A 21,547-nucleotide genomic window follows, 5' to 3' on the forward strand; every position below is an offset into this window, starting at 1 on the left:
ATGATTAAGTAATTAAATTATTGCTAGGGTGGGTAGAGTCACGTTGGGTTAACCTACTTGTGGTCGCTATAATGTGGTTCTCACTTTCGGTGGGGCACGTGGTGAGTTGTGCGTGGATGCCGCGGAGAATAGCATGAAGCCTCCACACTCTAGGAAAATCCACAAGAAAAATAGACTACTTATTAATTATTATAATTCATACTGGTACTATTATAATATTAAAATAGTTTATCTAAGGTTGCTGCTGGAAGATGTGTTGGTGAGGCCACTAGCAGCAAGTGCTCATCCTGCGGCCTGTGTGGGTCCTAAGGTCCCAGTAGAGTGACAATGCCACTATACTGTAAAAAGTGTATGTGGTGGGCATTCTGACGTGCTATGGCTGCTATCGCTTTATCCAGATGGATGCTGCACACTGGTGGTGGTTGAGGAGAGTCCCCTGTTCACTATGAGAAGCATTTTAAGTGTAGTATCAGAAAAGCGCTGTATAAGTGTAACGTTCATAGGAGGATGCCTCAGTCCTAAATTTGGGCTCAATTGAAGATACGTCTTCAGAATATAGTGTTAAATGTGCAATGTGTAATTTCTGCACCTTTAGTAGAACCAAATTGCAAAAGTAATTATCAATATTTGCAAAATCCCCATCTATCATTGGGCAAAAAACAGGTCGTCCCACCCCAAACTAAAACCATTGCGTGAGCGTCGGACCGCTGACTCGTCTGACCACTCAAACTATGGTTATAGCACTTCAGAGCATACAATCAATGTTTACACTCATTGTGAAGTCAACCTACAAATCGCATACTTAAAGTTGTTTATGTACATTAACCTGGAATAGAACTATTTTAAAATTGTCAAACACACACAACACCTTTTCAATGCATTACCCAAGTACTCGGTGTATGATGGAATACTTTACATAACCTAGAGATATTTTTGCAACTACAGTTGTTGGTCTCTGGGACCTCTGAGAGTTGTCCTAATAACTCCGCTATTTTGACATCTCTGAGCCTCTTGGAATCCAACTAAAGTTAAATTGCACTAATTATTCAGTGTTGTTTCCAATGTTTTGGGATTTCTCTCCATGGTGAAAAGCCTGGTCTCTGTCAAAATGTACAATAGTTCTCTCTTGCTCACTTTTTCTTTTTTGATCAGTAATTGAAATGAAAGACACGCTAGTAATTAAGATCCCTGTTCCTTTGGCGTTTGTCATCGTGAATGCATCATGGATTTTACTTAATAGGGTTTTGACATTTATCCAAACCTATGAGAAAAGTTTAATGCCTCCGCCCATTCTCTGACATCACTATTAATCTGGCTTGTGAAGTTAGGCCGGTTGACTGTCCAAAAGCCACAACTTGTGAATGGGACATGACTCTGTTAAATACAGCCAGGGCCTAAAATTCACTCGGCAAGCGCCAAATGCAAGGAAAAATCTGCGTTGGCAAGGATATGAAACGGTGTTACACGCCAGTTGGCTGGTAACTTTAAAAAAAAAAAAGAAAAAAAAAAAAGTTGATTTTCTTGTTTTTACTGATGCAAATCTTAATCAGTGACTGACTAAATTTATTAATAAATGATTGAGCACATTTACATATACAAGAATATTCCAGAATGACTCAGAATGTGGTGTTATAGATTATGCGTAATATACATTTGTTTTTATTTGAAAATGAGCTGTAACAGACTATTTATTTAGCCCTATCTGCACATTTCCATATTAAATTAATTTTGATACGAGATAACAGGCCGGTGTAATATACAGTATGTAATATGTTCAGCACATATTTGGAGTGAAGAGTAGGAGATATAGTTAAAGGTGCAATATGTAATATTTTTACTGTACTAAATCATAAAATGATCATATTTCATTAGAGATTTAGGAAACATGCTAAGTTAAAATGCTGGCTTCTCCGATAACAATGCTACAACCAGTATATTCTTCTTTTAATTTTCCATTCCGAGCCGGAATTTCTGTCGATGTTTTGGCCTGTGTGAAAACGGATGCTGTGTTGGCTAATTTGCATGTCAACATTCTGGCAACCCTCATGAGCTTAGATTCTGGGGCAGGCAGACAACTCTCCAATATTCAGAATTTGGACTACAGTAGTCTTTTCAAACGCTTATCAGTCTTACATATAGCACCTTTAAACATAGCTAAATCAGTTTACAGATTTAAAAAGCACAGCAACAGTCTACATTTTTATTTTATTTTTTCAGTTAATCCTACAGCCTCGTCTGCTGTTGAGGACATGAATAAAAACAAATGAGTTGACTAAAAGCAGCATAATCAATGGCGAGAGCGAACAGAAGAGAACAGTGGGAAAATAATGCACATGTAGTTTATGCAGAACACTATTGTAATGTTGCTAGTCTATGCATATTTCATTATATGTAAACGAGCATGAAAACCTATTTTGGAATAAAGGTTTAGCAAGAACGTGGACATTGGTTGGAGAATAGTGTGGATTTACAGTAAACTCAGTCAATAAAGGTATTTATTATAGTTAATGAACATGAATAACTTATGAGTTGTGAAATATGCGGCATTGTAGGGGCAGAAACGGGTAACTGCACGTACTTTTTTAAACACCCCACAAGAACATTCCATATGAACAAATGAATGAATAACTTACACATGCATTTTTATTGTATTTTGTCTCACCATAGTAGGATATTTGTGGGCGTTCTGTAGGGGGAGTCCATGTGCTCATTCAGTTGAATTGCTATTTATAAAATGGGATGCATTTAGAAACATTTCTTCATGCATGCGGATGTTTTATAAATTGTTGGTAGGAATATTTAATTGTCTTGCGTTCACATTTAAGATCATTTTACGAACGTTTTACAAATGAGGTCCATGGTGCGTTGCACAGACCTTTACCTGTGCTGTCAACATCTGTTTTCTCTTGAAAGTAAAGCCAGAACAAGATGAAAACATCATAAATATGTATAGTTGTAGTAGTAGAACTAGTAACAGCCTGTTTTTAATGAAAAAATGCAAATACAGTTTCATGGCCATTGGCAGGTGTGGCAAAAATTCAACAGTTTGTACTTTTTACCATAATGCACTAAATTTAGAGGTTTAATGAATATTCCGGGTTCAATACAAGTTAAGCTCAATCAACAGGATTTGTGGCATAATATTGATTTACCACAAAAATGAATTTTGACTTGCAACTTTAAAAAAAAAAAAAAACAATAATCTGGGTTACAGAGAGGCACTTACAATGGAAGTGATTGGGGCCAATTGAACATTAAAATATTCACTTGTTCAAAATTATAGCCACTAGTCATTAACAATATGCATGTAAACATAATTTAAATGTGATAATATCACTTACTAACCTTTGCAGTGTAAAGTTTTAATTTTTCACACTTTGTTGCCATGACAATGTAACATCATCAAACCCTAAAATGACTGTAAAAATTAAAATTTAAACAACTTTACTGCTCAAATAATGAGTTTTAACAGAAGAATTCATGTTTTTTAATAATTAAGTGCTTTAATACAATTATAAGCTTCACATTTCTGCCTTTTTAAAACCTCCAAAAATTGGCCCCTTTCACTTCTATTGTAAGTGCCTCACTGCAACCTTGATTTTTTTTTAATACATTTTTTTAAGAAAAGGAGGGACTAATTAAAATATATTTTTGTTGTAGTCAGCATTATGACACAAGTACTGTCGGTTCAGCTTCTCTTGTATTGAACCTGGAATATTCCTTTAACGGCTGAAGACATCAAACTTTGGATGGACATCACTGAACTTCAAGCTAGCTATGGTTCATTATGGTTAGGCGGTTATGGTTTATTGTTTCACTGTTCACCCCGTCATGATAATATCATGTTATGTTATGAAATCAATTATGTTGATATCCAGCCATGACTCAGAACATTTGCTTTGGAACTTCTAAACCACTAGTGGTGTCTGGATTTTCTCACAATTTCTCTCCCCATTTAGACTTCACAGTTTTCTCAAGGGAATTCTGAGTTGTTAACTTTATCTCCAGAGATCAAATTAATTACACCGTGAATGATTGTCTGCAGTCAGGGTAAGTTTTTTTTTTTTTTTTTTTTTTTAAATAGATTACAGGATCATCACTTAAATTTATTGGGCCTGGTGTGGGCCAAACATTTTTTTATGGCTGGTCCCAATGAGTAGGCTATGGTAGTACATCAGTACATCACTGAGCCTGGGACAACATTATCAACTGTCCTCCCCTGATGATGGCCCTAGAGATGACTGCTCAAGCTGTTACCACACAAGCTTAGTCTGATTGAACTGTTCTATTAATAGGTGTATATAAAGACCACAACAACAGACAAGGACTAGAAAGTGCAGACAGCTCATAAAATAAGTGCAAAAGAAAGGTTGTGCCAGATTTAGTTGCATTATTGAGGTTGTCAAGCAAGCCCTAATGAGTTCTGTAAATGGATTTCCCTCAGTCTTAAGCCCTGTTCAAACATGCAGTTGCTTCCAGTGACAAAGCTATGTGATCTCATTAATTTTCAATGAGAGTTGGCAACTTCCAGCGACATAAGAAACAGCGACCATTGGCGACTAGGTGTAGGCTTGTCTAACAATGTTGAGAAAAGAAACTTGATGCAAATGAGTAGCGACTTTCAATATCGACTACCAATAGGAGTGAAGGTGTGAGTGGAGTTCACGTCTCCTTTGAATTAATGGTGTTGATTACAGGCAAGACACAGAAATTTGTCTGTAACCACATACAGTACATGGATATAATAAATTATTTGGTGGAAAGAAATTGTTGGCAGTCTGAGTGAATTTGATTCATACATTGATAGATTGATCATCTTGTTAATGGTATGATGCAGTGAGCACTGCTGCTGTTCATTTAAAAACTCTCTCCCATGCTGGATGCAGAATTTATCAACAAGAATTTTAGCGGCAAGAAAACTAATTCTTTTTCAATATTACAATGATATCTTCGATTGTAATGGCAATATGTCTCATTTGTGATCAGATTTTCAAAAGCTATGGCCAGGCATGCAGTCCACCATTAACGTTCGAGTGACTGCAGTAGCAAGCAATTAAGTTGCTGCATGTGTTAACAGGGCTTTAGGGGATATGTCATAGAAAGTATGCATACTTGAGACTGTTTACACGTACATTAATGTGTAAATAGTGTTAGGGAAAAAACTTAATAGAAGTAGCAATGCTACTAACTTATCTAATTTTTTTTCAGTGTGACAGTAGCGAAGTAGCTATTTCCACCTAAAAGCGACTTTTTCCAACAAGTAGCTGTGTAGCAACACCAAGTGCTGCATTGCCATTTTATTTGACATATTGTTTGCGCACATAGCATTACACCTGAGAAAATTAATAATGTTGGTAATAATTCAAAATTTTCACCAAAAACTCTTGCATTTAAAGCATCGGGAAGCCCTATGAAAGTTTATTTTAGTCAAAGTCAGTCCACTCGGCGGCCATCTTTGGAATGCTCTCGTGCAGGCTGGTCAGCCATTTTTCTATATACAAAAGTGGCTTATAACTTGAATGAGGAACGACTGAAACCTCCAAAAAGGTTGGTCAGGATTACGATCAAAGAACATATTTCAAATCAGCAGTAAAATCTGGCAACACTGGAATCATAAAATGTGCTTCTTTACCTCAGATTAGGCTTAAAAAACACTTTTTCTGGCTTGTGTAGCTAATGTGCATGTACGTTCTTAAGTTGGTTGACATGTAATGTCTTTATTTAAAAGGTGATTGGCTCATTTTCCTGTTAGTCGGGACTTCCTTTACTACATCCGTTGACCGTTGTGTGTTCCAATTTCTCCTATTCATTTAATAGAATTGGCCCGTCTCTGGCAGGTGCTACAAAGCACTGAGCACCAGAACCGTCAGGCACAGGAACAGTTTTTTTCCCTCAGGCTATCCATCTCATGAACAATTAAAACTGCCTGTCTTAGTTATTGTCCCTGTCTTGTTGCTGTATTGTTTGTGCACTGGAAGCTTCTGTCACCAATACAAATTCTTGGTATGTGTAAGCATACTTGGCAATAAAGCTCATTCTGACTCTGAAATGGTCTCTGATTTATCCAAATGGATTGTTCAGTCATAACTGACACAGTGGCAAACTACTGCTATTTATGGTCCAGTGTTGATTATATTGGTCAATGGCAAAAATAAAAAAAATTCTTCTTCTTTCTTTTTACAGCCTGGCGGATAAATCAGCCTCTGCAATATATCCGTTGTCAGGTTTTTTAGCGGTTGCGGTAAAGACAGCTGTATTGTTCCCATTATAAATCTTATTTTGTTGCATCGTGCCACTTACGTGCCACAGTATGTAGACATGTTGTAAACGTAATTTCAACTTTTAGTTTTACGGCTAAACACTTTAAGAATGTTTTTATTACCATCGATTTAAAAAGTACTAATTGGGGCTTGGTATAAAATATTTGTATTGAATATTCTTTTAACAATCTCAGTTTGGCTTCTTAAAATCCCATGATCAACCTATTACTTTTAAAGTCTGTTTCAGTTTTGGATGTGTTGATTGTTATGATATTCTCAATTGAATCAGAATGGAATCAAATCGTTTTAAATTGGAATGGAATTTAGAGCTTGTGTTTCAGAATTTAATTAAATTGGGAAATCTGTTTTGATATCCAGCCCGATAACTGATCACAGTAACCTTGCGGCGACTTGAACAAATTGAGTCTGTTCTGGTCAGGAATAACAACAGATATGTGTGAGAAATCTGAATATTTGCACAATATAAATGAACTGTTCAAATGAAAATTGCCTAAACCTGTTTAAATCTCTTCCTCAAAAGATAGACAAAAAATATCTCTTGGTGCTGATATTGCTATAACATTCCTTGACATCACATTGTGAAATGTAGTCAGAAAAAGTGGGACTGACAAAATGGGACATTCCCCATCTGTTTTTAGTTTGCAATATTAAAGCCGCTTGATTGCCATAATGGCACACAAAACCAGAGTGAGGTTTTAACTCGCTGGGGAGTTGGCGTATACCTTCTATAAACTCTGTTGTAGAAGCCACATCTGAGAGAGCCTTTGAAATTAAGAGATCATTTGTTTTTAATGAAACTTAGCAGTACTTTTCCGAAATCACACACATGTTCGTCCCCCAACATAAAAATGACCCTTTGAATCCATATTTTGCATCTTTAAAAAGGGCGATGGGGGGTGAAATCGCCCATCAATGCTGATTTGCAAGGTGCCAGAGCCCTGACACACCAGGCATAAGAAAGTGATCATTGTAAATCATGGTAACAGCTCTAAATGAGGTTTTACTCATTGGAATGACATCAAATAACATGGCGGTCTTTTGATAGTGATGATGGTGCTGTAGACTTGAACTTCCTCAGACTTCACACCGGGTTTGAATTAAATGCTGAATGTGTTATTATCGTGAAAAGGAGATGTATGAAAAATTTCCCTTTTGGGGTCATTTGTAGATTTATCAGCAACAACGTTTGTAGTAGGATTACAAAATAATTTGCCAAATCTCTGTTTCTGAGTAATGGCTTTGTGTGAAACATTGGATGCTCTACACCCAAATGTTTAATCACAATAGGTCTATTGAGAACACATACGAACTAACAAATTACATATTGATCCTAGTTGCTCTGTTTTCTCCTTAAAAATAAACTATTTGTACTAGTTGTGACCTAGCATCTGATACCTTTGTGCTAATGCAGGCAATGCAAATGAATCTGGCTTGCAGCATTACCCAATCTCGTTCCTTCCTTGTCTCCCCATCATTTATATTCCTCTATGCACTATACGGAGTGTAATAATGAGAAAAAATCCCAAATAAATCATTTTGTTTTGATGTTATTGTTTATAGTGATGCTGCAGCCATTCGACTATGATCCAAATGAGAAAAGCAAACACAAGTTCATGGTACAGTCACTTCTGGCTCCAACCGATATGACCGACACAGAGGGAGTGGTGAGTACAGATCCAGTTTATTATTGTCATTCCTAACTTAATACCTTTTACAATATACTTTTAATCTGTGATATGTTATTGTAACCACATGTTTACCTTATAATATTTACAGTGCTGTGAAAATTTATTTATTCTATCCTTGTGTATATGTCATACTAAATTGTTTCAATAATTCAAACAAAATCTAACATAAAACAAAGGCAGTCTGAGTAAACACAAAATACAGTTTTTAAATGATTGTTATTTATTGTAGTAAAAAAGTTATCCAATACCAACTGGGCCTGTATGAAAAAATATTTGCCCCCTTAGTTACTAAATCCCCAAATCTATGAAACTGCATTAATACTGGGGTTCAGCTGTACTAGACACACCCAGGCCTGATTACTGCCAGCCCTGTTCAATCAAATCAACACCTAAATTGAACATTTTCAGCAGCATGAAGTTGGAAATGTCTCACCTAGTAGCACCAATGCCAAGGTTGAAAGAAATTCCAGAAATGATGAGGAAAAAGGTGATTGAAATACACAATTCTGGGAAGGGTTATGAAGCTATTTCAAAGGCTCTGGGACTCCAAAGAACCACAGTGAGAGTCATCATCTCCAAATGGAGAAACCTTGGCACAGTAGTGAACCTTCCCAGAAGTTGCCGACCTTGCAAAATTCCTCCCAAGAGCACAGCGACGACTCATCCGGAAAGTCACAAAAAAGCCAAGGACAACATCCAACAAACTGCAGGCCTCTCTTGCGTAAATAAAGGTCATTGTTCATGTCTCTATTATCAGAAAAAACACTGGGGGAAAAATGCCATCCATGGAAGAGTGGTGAGGAATGTTCTTTGGACTGATAAGTAGAAAGTGGAACTGTTTGGAAGGCAGGGGTCCCATTACATCTGGAGTAAATCAAATACAGAATGTCACAAAAAGAACATCATACCTACGGTCATGATGGAAGTGTGATGTGTGGGAATGCTTTACTGCTTCAGGGCCAAGTTGACTTGCAATAATTGAGGGAAACATTAATTCTGCTCTCTAAATAAGAGCATCCGGTCATCTGTCCATGAGTTGAAGCTCAAGCACAAATGGATTATGCAGCAATACAGTGATCCAAATCATAGGAGTAAGTCCACCTCAGAATGGCTCAAAAGAAGCTAAATTAATGTTTTAGAGTGGCCTAGTCAAAGTCCTGACTTGAACCCTATTGAGAAGCTGTGGCAGGACCTTATACAGGCAGCTCATGTTCAAAAACCCTCCAATGTGGCTGAACTAAAGCAGTTAAGCATCAATAAAAATAAATAGATACTGTATGTATTTTGAAAACTGTATTTTGTGTTTACTCGAGTTGCCTTTGTTTGATGTTATGTCTCCTTTGAAGATCTAAAACAATTTAGTATGAAAAATAAACAAAAATTTAAGAAATCAGGAAGGGGCAAATACTTTTTCACAGCACTGTACATATTTATTATGATTCCTAAAAAAAAAAAAAAAAAGAGTAAAATGCTTTTCAAATTTATAAATTATGCATTTTATAATTGGTGCAATTCACGCGTGGATGCTGATTGGTCGGTAAAGCGTTATATGTAAAATGCACTATGTAGTAACAAAAACTAAGACTCCATCTGTTGTTCAACTTGTGAATGTAGAACATTGTGCAGCACCCACCATAGGGAACACATTCTGTTTATATGTCAGGGGCTGGATCTTTTAGCAGAAGGATGGCACATTATGTATTTGCTTTATAAAATAACCTTTTAAATTAACAGTTGTGTTAATAATTTTACTGTGTAGTAACCATTTTATAAATGCAATAAAGAGGCTGTCACAATTATTTATACAAATATATAACATTGATTTCACAGTGAATGTAGTATACTCACCTGAGCACTTTATTAGGAACACCCGTACAGCTACTTATTCATGTGAATATATAATCAACCAATCATTTGGCAATAGTGCAATGCATACAATTATGCAGATACAGGTCAGGGGCTTCAGTTAATGTTCATATAAACAAAAATTGTGTATCAGTGATTTCGACCGTGGCATGAATGTTGGTGTCAGACAGGCTGGTATGAGTATTTCTGTAACTGCTGATCTCCTCTGGTTTTCACACACAACAGTATATAGAATTTACTCAGAATGGTGTCAAAAACGAAAAACATCCAGTGAGCGGCAATTCTGTGGAAGGAAACATGTTGTTGATGAGAGGTCAACAGAGAATGGCCAGACTGCTTTGAGCTGACAGAAAGGCTACACTAACTCAGATAACCCCTCTGTACAATTGTAGAGAGCAGAATAATGTCTCAGAATGCACAACACATCGAACCTTGAGGCGAATGGTCTACAAAAGCAGAAGACCATGTCAGGCACTTTATTAGGAACATTGTGTTCCTATTAAAGTATTCAGTGAGTGTATTACAAATGCCTTTTGAATGCATTTATATATAAAGGCCTCTTAGAAAGTGTTATCTTTTTTTCTTTTTAAAGTGCTGCAATGCCAATATAACATTGTGAGAGATAGAGTAAGAGATTATATTATGATAACCTCCAGCATAGGGCAGGGAGGTACAAAACAAATGGCGTGGGTTTGCACTTGAAGTAGTATAAACAAATGTTAGATAACCCGAGCGGTGTTTGACAGGACCACAGAGCGAGATCCAAATCTCAGGGCCACACCAGCGCATAGATCTTTGGAGCTTTCTTAACGACAATCTAAATAGAACAGAGACTGTGTTTGCGTACGAATGTGAGATGTAATGATAAATAGGTCATGAAAATGTCAGGAAGTAGATGCAGAAAGAAAATGTAAAGAGATTTGGCTACTTATACACTGCCTTGAGTCATTCCTCCATTCCTATTGATGTCTCTAGCTCTATTCTAAAATCAAGTGAGCTGTCTACATACAGTGCATCCGGAAAGTATTCACAGCACTTCACTTTTTCCACATTTTTTTATGTTACAGCCTTATTCCAAACTGGATTAAATTCATTATTTTCCTCAAAATTATACAAACAATACCCCATAATGACAACGTGAAAGAAGTTTGTTTGAAATCTTTGCAAATTTATTAAAAATAAAAAACAAAAAAAATCACATGTGCAAGTATTCACAGCCTTTGCCATGACACTCAAAATTGAGCTCAGATGCATCCTGTTTCAACTGATCATCCTTGAGATGTTTCTACATTTGATTAGGAGTCCACCTGTGGTACATTCTGTTGATTGGACATGATTTGGAAAGGCACACACCTGTCTGTATAAGGTCCCACAGTTAACAGTGCATGTAAGAGCACAAACCAAGCCATGAAGTCCAAGGAATTGTCTGGATACAATCCCGTCTCGGTGGTCTAGAGGCACAGATCTGGGGAATGGTACTGAAACATTTCTGCAGCATTGAAGGTCCCAATGAGCACAGTGGCCTCCATCCGTAAATGGAAGTTTGGAACCACCAGGACTCTTCCTAGAGCTGGCTGCCCGGCTAAACTGAGCGATCTGGAGAGAAGGGCCTTAGTCTGGGAGGTGACCAAAAACCTGATGGTCACTCTGACAGAGCTCCAGCATTTCTCTGTGGAGAGAGGAGAACCTTCCAGAAGAACATCCATCTCTGCAGCACTCCACCAATCAGGCCTGTATGGTAGACTGGCCAGATGGAAGCCACTCCTCAGTAAAAGGCACATGACAGCCCTCCTGGAGTTTGCCAAAAGGCACCTGAAGGACTCTCAGACCATGAGAAACAAAATTCTCTGGTCTGATGAAACAAAGTTTGAACTCTTTGGCCTGAATGGCAAGCGTCATGTCTGGAGGAAACCAGGCACACCGCTCATCACCTGGCCAATACCATCCCTACAGTGAAGCATGGTGGTGGCGGCATCATGCTGTGGGGATGTTTTTCAGCAGCAGGAACTGGGATACTAGTCAGGATTGAGGGAAAGATGAATGCAGCAATGTACAGAGACATCCTTGATGAAAATCTGCTCCAGAGCTCTCTGGACCTCAGTCTGGGGTGAAGGTTCATCTTACAACAGGACAACGACCCGAAGCACAAAGCCAAGATAACAAAGGAGTGGCTACGGGACAACTCTGTGAATGTCCTTGAGTGGCCCAGCCAGAGCCCAGACTTGAGCCCAATTGAACATCTCTGGAAAGATCTGAAAATGGCTATGCACCGACGCTCCCCATCCAACCGGATAGAGCTTGAGAGGTCCTGCAAAGAAGAATGTTAGAAACTGCCCAAAAATTGGTGTCAAGCTTGTAGGATCATACACAGAAAGACTTGATGCTGTAATTGGTGCCAAAGGTGCTTCAACAAAGTATTGAGCAAAGGCTGTGAATACTTGTGTGATTTTTATTTATTTATTTTATATATATTTTTTTTTAAATACATTTTCAAAGATTTCTTTGAAAACTTTTCACGTTGTTGTCATTATGGGGTATTGTTTGTAGAATTTTTAGGAAAAGAATGAATTTAATCCATTTTGGAATAAGGCTATAACATAACAAAATGTGGAAAAAGTGAAGCACTGTGAATACTTTCCGGATGCACTGTAGGTAGCTGCCTTATAAAAGGGCATTCAGGACAAATGCGCTCTTGTGCTTAAAAAAAATAAAAAATAAAAAATAAAAGCTAGAAGCTGTGCAACAAATAGTATGTGTCTCAATAGTTGATGTTCTTTTATCTTGACACTGCATCTTCTGTTTGTCTAGCACATGTATACATAAAGACATGGATGCAAAAAACAGACACCTAAGACTTCTAAACTGAACTGTAACCTTATAAGTGACAAGGGTTGCCAACAGTAATAGCCAGAACGTTCCATATTTTGGCCAAAATGAAGACGTCCCATGCCAGATGCATTGTCCCATATTGAAGTGGCTAAACGCTGGAGGGGGATTTGGATTGCAACAATTTTCTGTTGATACTTTTCAGTACTGAATAAAATAGTCATATATTTTACTGTATAAATATATTGACATCTGCATCAGCTTGGATTAAAATGTTCAAACCAAGCTTGTCACAATACTTTCAGAGATTGTCTTGTCTGCAAAGGATACATGTGATACTGTCTTTGAATTTTGCCTTAAAGGTGCCTTATAATTTTGGAGTAACCAACTGTGATGCCTGAAATTGTTGCCTAGCTCACAAGGTTTTTGGGACAGAGGTCATGTGTCATTTGTTTGGATTGTCAACATATGCAAGTGCGTGAAATAGATTTTTTTTTTCTCCTTGCATGCAGTGGAAGGACGCCAAGCCTGAGGAATTGATGGACTCCAAGCTGAAATGCGTCTTTGAGATGCCTTCTGAAAATGAGAAAACGGTGAGTGGATTTTCTCCTGTTATCTTTGAGCAGGGTTTTGCACAGGACAATGTTAAATGACCGGGACAGCAGCCGTGACAACATTAATGACGCCCTGTCCAAATACAAACGCACAACTAAAATATATAGATGCAATGATACAATTTTTAAAGCACTTGAAAGTCTTAATGGGACTGCCACTGCACATGAATGGGGAAAAATGGTTTGTTTGTAAAATAAATGTATAAATTTGGCTTTAGAGAACAGTTTGTATCTTTTAGACTTTTAGAGTTTGAGGACTCATTTTCTTCCATGTTTTTATTTTTATCATTTGTGTGTGTGTGTGAACCGGATTGTGGCCACAGCATGAAATGGACAGCAATAAGATCTCCTCCAGTCTTTCAAAGTCAGAATCGTCCACATTGTCTATGAAGTCCATGATCATGGCCTCTAGTCTGGATGATGGAGAGGTGAAGAAGATCATGGAGGAGTGTAAACGGCTGCAGATGGAGGTGCAGAGGCTACGAGAAGAGAACAAACAGATCAGAGTGAGTTTGTGTGTCTGTGTTTTTGAACCAGGTGGGAGGGGTTTACTACTGATTATATGTGGTTTTCATTTTTATTGCATTCTAATACTTAGTATCTGATCTCTAATTTAGTCACTGACAATAATAAGTATTGACCCATGTACAAAAATATATTTTTATTTCAAACGGATCATGTGCAGCCTGGTTTTTCTGCTACTTTACCATTTGATCCATTCTAAAATATACTAGAATGTACGCTTTGAGTCAAACAGCATGAAATGCAACATGAAAAATGTCTAATGCATGCTGAAAAAGCTTTGGAGTTAAAATCATATTATGCAGCCTATACTAGTATTATCACTTTATATGCATAAACATTAATCTCTTGAAAGTATACTTGACAAGTAAATGACTGGACAAATCTAATGTGTTCATTTGAAGGTCTTTTTAAAAGTTTTTTTTTTTTGGGTTACTATTTAAAGCGTGCTCTGTAGTGGTCCTAACAAAATTTTATTTGATTGGATTGACTCCAAATTAAAGGAATGTTCCAGACAGAGAATATTCTAACACCTAAAATAAGTTAAACTCTGAATGAGGCCAGTCCATAAAAATGAAAGTGGTGGTTCACCAAAAAGTGAGAATTCTGTCATAATTGACTCGCCATCATGCCATCTCAGATGTGTATGACTTTCTTTCTTCTGCAGAACACAAAGATTTTTAGAAGAATATTTCAGCTCTGTTGGTCCTCACAATGCAATTGATTGGTGACCAGAACTTTAAATGTCCAAAAAGGTCATAAAGGCAGCATAAAAGTAATCCATAAGACTACAGTGATTAATTCCATCTAAAGCGATATGATAGGTGTGGGTGAGAAACAGATCGATATTTAAATCCTTTTTTTATTGAAAATATATACGCTTTCACATTCAGCCCCCACCGGTTGGGGCTGGTAAAAGCTGGAGATTGATTGTTAAAAAGGACATATATATTGATCTGTTTCTCACCCACACCTATTATATCACTTCAGAAGATACAAATGTAACCACTGGAGTCATATGTAGTACATTTATGCTGTCTTTCTGACCTTTTTGGACCTTCTGGGTTCTGGCCACCATTCACTTGCATTGTATGGACCTACAGAGCTGAAAAATTCTTCTAAAAAATTTTTTGTTTTGAAGAAGAAAGTCATACACATCTGGTAAATGGTCTGCACTTATATAGCACTTTTTTATTAACCTTAGAGGTTACCAAAGCGCTTTACACTGTGTCCCAATCACCCATCCACACTCACATTCACACACACCAATGGCGGCAGAGCTGCCATGCAAGGCGCTAGCCTGCCATTGGGAGCAACTCAGGGTTCAGTGTCTTGCCCAAGGACACTTCGGCATGTGGAGCCATGTGGGATTCAAACCACCAACCCTGCGATTGGTAGCCGACCCGCTCTACCATCTGAGCCACAGCCGCCCCATAGTAATTGTATTGTTTGTGTCATCTCTAAATCAAGGAATTGTAAAATGTTCGACAGGGATTGGAAAGTTATCTGCAAAGTGTGCATCCCTGACTGATTTATTACCGACTGTTAAATAATGGTATCTCACAGAACTGATGAGTTTGTATTTTTCTTCTGGGATGTTATGAGAGAATTGAACTACTTCAAATGTATAGCCACAAGACATAATCATTGTACATGTAAACATGGTTTTAGTGTGATAAAATTTGCTTGCATGGTTTACTGGCGTTGCGTCATCATGGCAACGCAGTTGTAAGATTAGATGTAACTTTACACAGATATGGTTGGTAACTGATTCTATCACAAAAATCATAACTCGTATAATGGACATGTCTTGTGGCTATACTTTTGAAACAGTATTTTAACATTTACAGACTAGGCCCTTCCATTGTACATGCCCTTCTGTATCTGCAATTGTTGCTCTTAAAAAATAAAAAACAAGGGACGAGTCAATCTAACTTTTTGTGGTAATCAACATCATGCCACAAATGCTGTCAATTGAAGCCGTAACATTCTTTCAAATTGACACACAAATGACAAATAGTCTGGGACAAGTTAAAAATAGGTTGTTGTCTCAGAGAAACATTTAAAGCTGTCTAAAAGAAATGTTTAGTATTAATTTTAGTGTCTAGTTTGCTACATTTTATTGTATTACCGTTATATCAGCCTCCCTGCTCTCTAGATATCTGCATCTGCCATTGAACAGCCCATATCGATTGGCCGCTACACGTTACATTTGCTCTCTTGACCATATTGTTTAAATTTGTAATACCCACAGGATAGTGACTGACAGAATTAAAGATCGTCCTCCCTTACTCATCAGTGCAGTATTGCACAGCATGTAAAACTACTACAGCTGGGGACCATTACTGCTGCAGTAGAAAATCAAACTGTGTTTATTGTAATAGATGGAAGTATATTAATGAACAGAGCCAAGAGTACAACCTTTCATAACTCTCTATAGATCATGCCTGTGATCTTATTTTCTCTTGATCTTTCTCTCTTCGCTCCCACCCCCCCAGCAGGAAGATGATGGACTGCGGATGAGGAAGAGCCCGGTGATGTCCGCTCCGCACTCATCCCAAGCGTTGAGAGTGAAGGAGGAGGGGCTGAGCAGCCGGGTGATTGCGCTCATCGTGCTGTTTTTTGTTATGGGTGTCATCGTAGGCAAATTGGCCTTGTAAAATCCAAGAGGCGAGCGCTACAAGCATGCATTGTGGATGAAACGAAAACAAAACAGACAAGTAACCAATGCAGAATTCGTTTAATCCAATGCCATATCATTTGGGTAGTTTTGGATTGGTGAGGTGTTGAAAATTAATACAGAGATCAAGGAATTTCATCAATGTTATGTGCAAAGGAAAAAAAAATCTTAAAACAAAAAAAAAATCTGACCCAGTTCTTGCCTCAAAATTGTGAAATCATTCTGGTCCTCTTCCTTAACCGTTTCTGAGGCTATTTCAAATGGATTACAGAGGTCATCGATTTTAACCACTAAAAGTCTCATAGGGATTTTCTAACAGTTGTGCTAGAGTGAATGTTGTTTTATCACATATGTTTTGTTTTCTATGGAGGTGAGAAGCTGCACATTTAATCTGCATACAAATGCTTGATGTCTTTGAAAAGTGTCACACTTTCATTTAATTTAATCATACCCAAACCTCCTGCATTAAAACTGCAGTTCGTTGATGTGTAGTATATTTTGAATCATTTTTCACCCCCTGATAAGCTAAACAATATTATCATGCCGGTTGCTAAAATAACATGCAGTTTGTTTATTCACTTCCATTCAGTCCAACAGATATGTATGAGTACCAAAAGGTACTATGATTTAACATACATTTCCTCTGCAAATCAGATTTTAATTTATGCAAACATATGATTTCACTTATTTCTCACAGTCTCACCGTTTCAGGCAATTTAATGTGTTCACTTGCACTGATACACTGAGAATCATTGTAGAAGGTTGAACGCACCACTTTCAGGAAACGTTTTCGACACTACCACAGATTCTGATAATTGTTTTTCCAGGTGTGATGTGTTTACTTTTAAGGTTGTTTTTAACATTTAAACATCCTGAATTGACCATGAGGAAATGGACTGTTAGTGACTGATATTTCAAACTGCTGTTATTGGGGAAGTGTTGGTGAAACCATTGGACTGTTCACCTACCCAAGCGCATTTCTCTGTGAACTGCTCTTGTAACTGCTGTGTTAAGTTAGTAATGTCTCTGAAACCATTGCTTCCAATGAAGCTTTGCACAGACAGAGTTGCCTGTCATCAGGATCAAATAGATTCACACTTATTCTTTTTTTTTTTATTTTTTTGCTAAGGTATATGTGCTTGAATGCATGGCTCTATCAAGAGCAAAACATAAACCTTTATATTTTATTAAGCTGCCCCATAGGTGAAAACTGCTTGCTCTCTGTAGATCTGAATTAATTTATTGATCAAGACGTTTTATGATAGAGCAGCTGCTACACGTAATTTCTGATGCACTTTGTTCAGATGTTCTTGTACATACCAACTAGTCGAAGGTTTCTCACCCTATAAAATTTCCAGTTGAAGATACAACCGTGAGAGTTGAGTTTACCATCTAGCCCAAAAACACTAACCCGTTATCATTCTACCCTCCAAACATTTTTACAAAGCATAATGTACTCACCCCTATGTTCACGCTGTATGATTTCCATACTTCCATGTAACAAAAGATGTTAGGCAGAGTGTCCCGAGTTGCATTTTGCCATGCAATGAAAATGGATGGTGATTATTAAACTTTCAAGCTCCAAAAAGGAAAAAACATAAAAGTCCTTCAGTATAATCCAAGTCTTCAGAAGCCAAACGATAGCTTTTTGTGTAGAAAAAAAATGGAAATTGATGTCGTTGTTCACTGATAACTCCTACCCTAGCTCTCAAATCTCCTTTGCAGTCGCTTGTATTCAAACTTAATTTGTGGCAATCGGTCATGCAACATGAGAATAAATGCTGTTTGGTGTCAAACCTGTAGTCTAATGGCACCATTTTTGAATTCACAAGAGTGAATGAGATTTGTGAGCTACATCAGTAGAGGATTATCAGTGAATAACATCTTAAATTTCTGTTTGTTCAACACGAAATATTGCATGGCTTTAGACTACTAGACCGTTGAGTGATCGAGTAATTTTCTGATACTTTTATGCTGCTTTTGGTCCTTTTTAGAGATCCTTGTATGAAAAAGAGCTGCTCGTACATTCTGCCTAGCATCTTTTGTGTTGCACAGCAGGAAGGAATTGTACAGAGTGGGAGCCGCATGAGGGTTGAGTTAATAAGTTCATTTTGTGTGAACTATTTCTTTTGAAAACTTATACACTTGTGCCCTGGAGGTCTTTTGTGAGTATTGCATCTCTTGTACTCTAGCCATGCCAAACTACACCTCATTTTCCTACAAATGCATGGCTTCAATATGCCTTGTTGGTTGTCTGAAAGTGTACACACACTGGTTTATCTCGCAGCATAAGGCTTTAAAAACACTCCTGATGTTTTCTTTCCTGTCCTTTGATGTTGAATTGAGTTGTTTTGATTTAATTTATGAATAAAGCTTTTATTGCACAAAACTGTTTATATTAAGAAATGCACAACATATTATAAAGAATGTCATCTTCCCATTCAACGGTGCAGTATGTGAAATAGCAGAAATGTCATCAGAAAAGAGACTCTTCCTCCAGGGGACCATTTTGTGACCTGATGTTTATCCTGGGGAACGTCTTTAACTTTAATGCCCCCCTTTGAAAAGCTTTGATTTCAGTTGATCATCTTGTTGCAGATATTGAATTTCTAAGAACAGAGGAAAATAAAGAGACGGTTCACCTAAAAATGTAAATTGACCATTTATTCAACCTCATGCTGTTCCAAACCTGTGTGACTTTTTTTCTGTGGCTTACAAAAGGAGATATTGATTGACAACCTCAGTCACCAATCACTTTCATTTTATGGAAAAACAAAAAAAAGATGCAATGTAAATGAATGGTGGCTGAGGCTAACATTCTGCCTAAACGTCTCCTTTTCTGATCTACTGAAGAAAGTCATACTGGTTAGGAACAAAACCATTGGTAATTAAATGATGACAATTTAAATTTTTGGGTGAACTCTCCCTGCTATAAATATTGTCAAATGGCAGAACCTTGCTTCATTACTTTAGGAGATGTTTGGGGTATAGTGATTTTTGGACTGCGGTTATGTATACCATGGGGTATGATTGCCATGGAGAGGGAGGGCTTTGGGGGCCTATCAGCCAATCAGCTGGCTCATAATTATACTTAAAAAAAAAAAAAAGGTTATTATAGTGCCCCAAACCTTCATATATGATGTAAACATGAAGGTGACCATTTTGTATGAATATAATTAAATGAGTCTAACATGAAAATTAAGGTTGATATTGTTAGTCAAGTAGTCTTTAATGGTATATAAAGAAACCCCAACTTAGTTGGACTATGTAGCATCTTAATCAATTAAATCAATAAAGCCCCATACCAAACGTTTTGTGCTGTGTGTTCTTCTGACCGGTTTCAATGTCGGTGATGTACATTGCCTGATACCTAATGTTGTCAAAGTTTGCATATAATGTCATGTGCTTGGACATTAAATTTGCTTGCCTTGGCTTTAAACCTTAGTTGAAAGTAACATTTGTTAGGTGTCTTTGTTAAGTTATCTAAAGCAATAATGCCAACTGACAGGGTTTTTGCACAACTGAGTTTGAAATGTTATCTTTATGCTTTTATAATTGTATAGGGGCTGGATTTCATCAGCCTCAGAGTGTTTGAAAAGTGAGTTCACATTATTATGACCTACCCACAAAAAATCTGAGGTTTGGACACTTCGATTTGATGAAGGAAAATGCTTTACTATGCCATTGTCGTTTTATTTTTTTTAGTGTTGCTGTGATCATGTTTTCCAGCAAATACATGGTTGCAAAATGTCTTCTTAACTTACCGCCACATACAGTATAAACCGCTGCACTTCAGTGGACTGCAAGTCAAGTCATGTTGATTTGATATGTGGGCATCTCAGTCCATTTTTTTTGTTTGGTTTCAAAGACCGAATCTGAGCTCTGTGTTTGGGCTATTTCCCACGATTTATGGCTGATGCCAATCCTTAGCCCAAATCTTAATTTTAAGTCTTTCCATCACAGTGATAAAAACATCTTGAACTTCAGAATACTGGAAAAACACTACCGTTGCTAACGTAATGGGCACATTGTTCTACTTGAGTAAAAAGACAAGCAATGGTGTGAGTTTGCGGTGGGACTCTCCATTTGTACAACTAATGGAAGATGAGGGAATTTTCTGAAATATGTTAGGGAAAAAATAATTTTCCAATTTCGTTTGGTGATGATAGTGTCCCAGAAATTACACACTTCAGCTTTAAAATGTTAAAGCTTTAATTGTTAATAATGAACTGCATAGGCCAAACAATTTGCAACATGACAGACTCAACATTGTCTTTATAGCTTGTGTAATTTGTGTTTAAATGTCTCTTGAATTTTTAATTTCTCACTGCATAAAACACATTGTGGTCAGCACAAACCATGTTTATCCTTGTCACAATTGAATTGGGGTTTAACATTGTCCAAGCCGTATTTTGTTTGTCCTCTTTTTCCTAGTTTTGTTTGTTTTCTGAGGATCTCATGCAATCTGGATACATGTAATTATTCTAGGTTCTACAGCTGAATTTGCACCAAAATACCATACAGTTGAAAAGCCTATTTATTTTGTTTCTGTAACCATATACAATATATGAATAGTTGCATTTTATTTTTTGCATTTACCATTGTTTTCTCCCCTGCTGTCCCTTTCAGAACAGCAGAACCAGCAGTTGAGAACCGCTGTTCTAGTGGATTGTTTTTGTACTCTATCACAAGATCCAATGATCAAAGGTGTCCTACCCATTAGCAAAAATAATTGGAGCAGTGGAGCATAGCGCAGAAGACATTGTAACTAGGACACAGTCACACTGTTGTGCTTCATAACTTTTCATTGAACAGTGCAAAATAGGCCTTGTGTTAAATCTTTTTATAGGTTCTTTTGACAAGCACGAAGCATGATTTCAAGCCAAAGGTTTTTTTGCTGTGGGATCTCATGACAGTTGGCTTTTATTAGTTCTGCAACCACAAAAAGAACTCCAAAAAATTGTCACATATTTTTTAATCAGCTTTGATATGGACTTATTTAGTCATGTTGTTATTGGCAAGCTTGTTACAGACTTCAACTATGGCTATGCTTGGAATGGAACATTAGCT

At 37.3% G+C, this 21,547-nt stretch overlaps 1 protein-coding gene across 2 annotated transcripts in view; it reads left to right on the forward strand.

Moving 5' to 3' along the window:
- Positions 1 to 19,781, forward strand: part of LOC127654223 (vesicle-associated membrane protein-associated protein B-like) — a 37,592-nt gene extending 17,811 nt beyond the window's left edge. The window contains exons 3-6 of one of the 2 annotated variants that reach the window (XM_052141318.1): positions 7,842 to 7,945; positions 13,174 to 13,254; positions 13,599 to 13,781; positions 16,299 to 19,781. In XM_052141318.1, the coding sequence (XP_051997278.1) occupies positions 7,842 to 7,945; positions 13,174 to 13,254; positions 13,599 to 13,781; positions 16,299 to 16,457 (527 nt within the window). In that variant the 3' untranslated portion in view covers positions 16,458 to 19,781. Of the gene's footprint in view, positions 1 to 7,841; positions 7,946 to 13,173; positions 13,255 to 13,598; positions 13,782 to 16,295 lie in introns of both variants that reach the window. The other variant, XM_052141317.1, reaches the window with a different exon arrangement.
- Positions 19,782 to 21,547: the final 1,766 nt, after the last annotated feature.

This window comes from Xyrauchen texanus, chromosome 13 (genome assembly GCF_025860055.1).
Source record: "Xyrauchen texanus isolate HMW12.3.18 chromosome 13, RBS_HiC_50CHRs, whole genome shotgun sequence".
Classification (NCBI taxonomy): Eukaryota; Metazoa; Chordata; class Actinopteri; order Cypriniformes; family Catostomidae; genus Xyrauchen; species Xyrauchen texanus.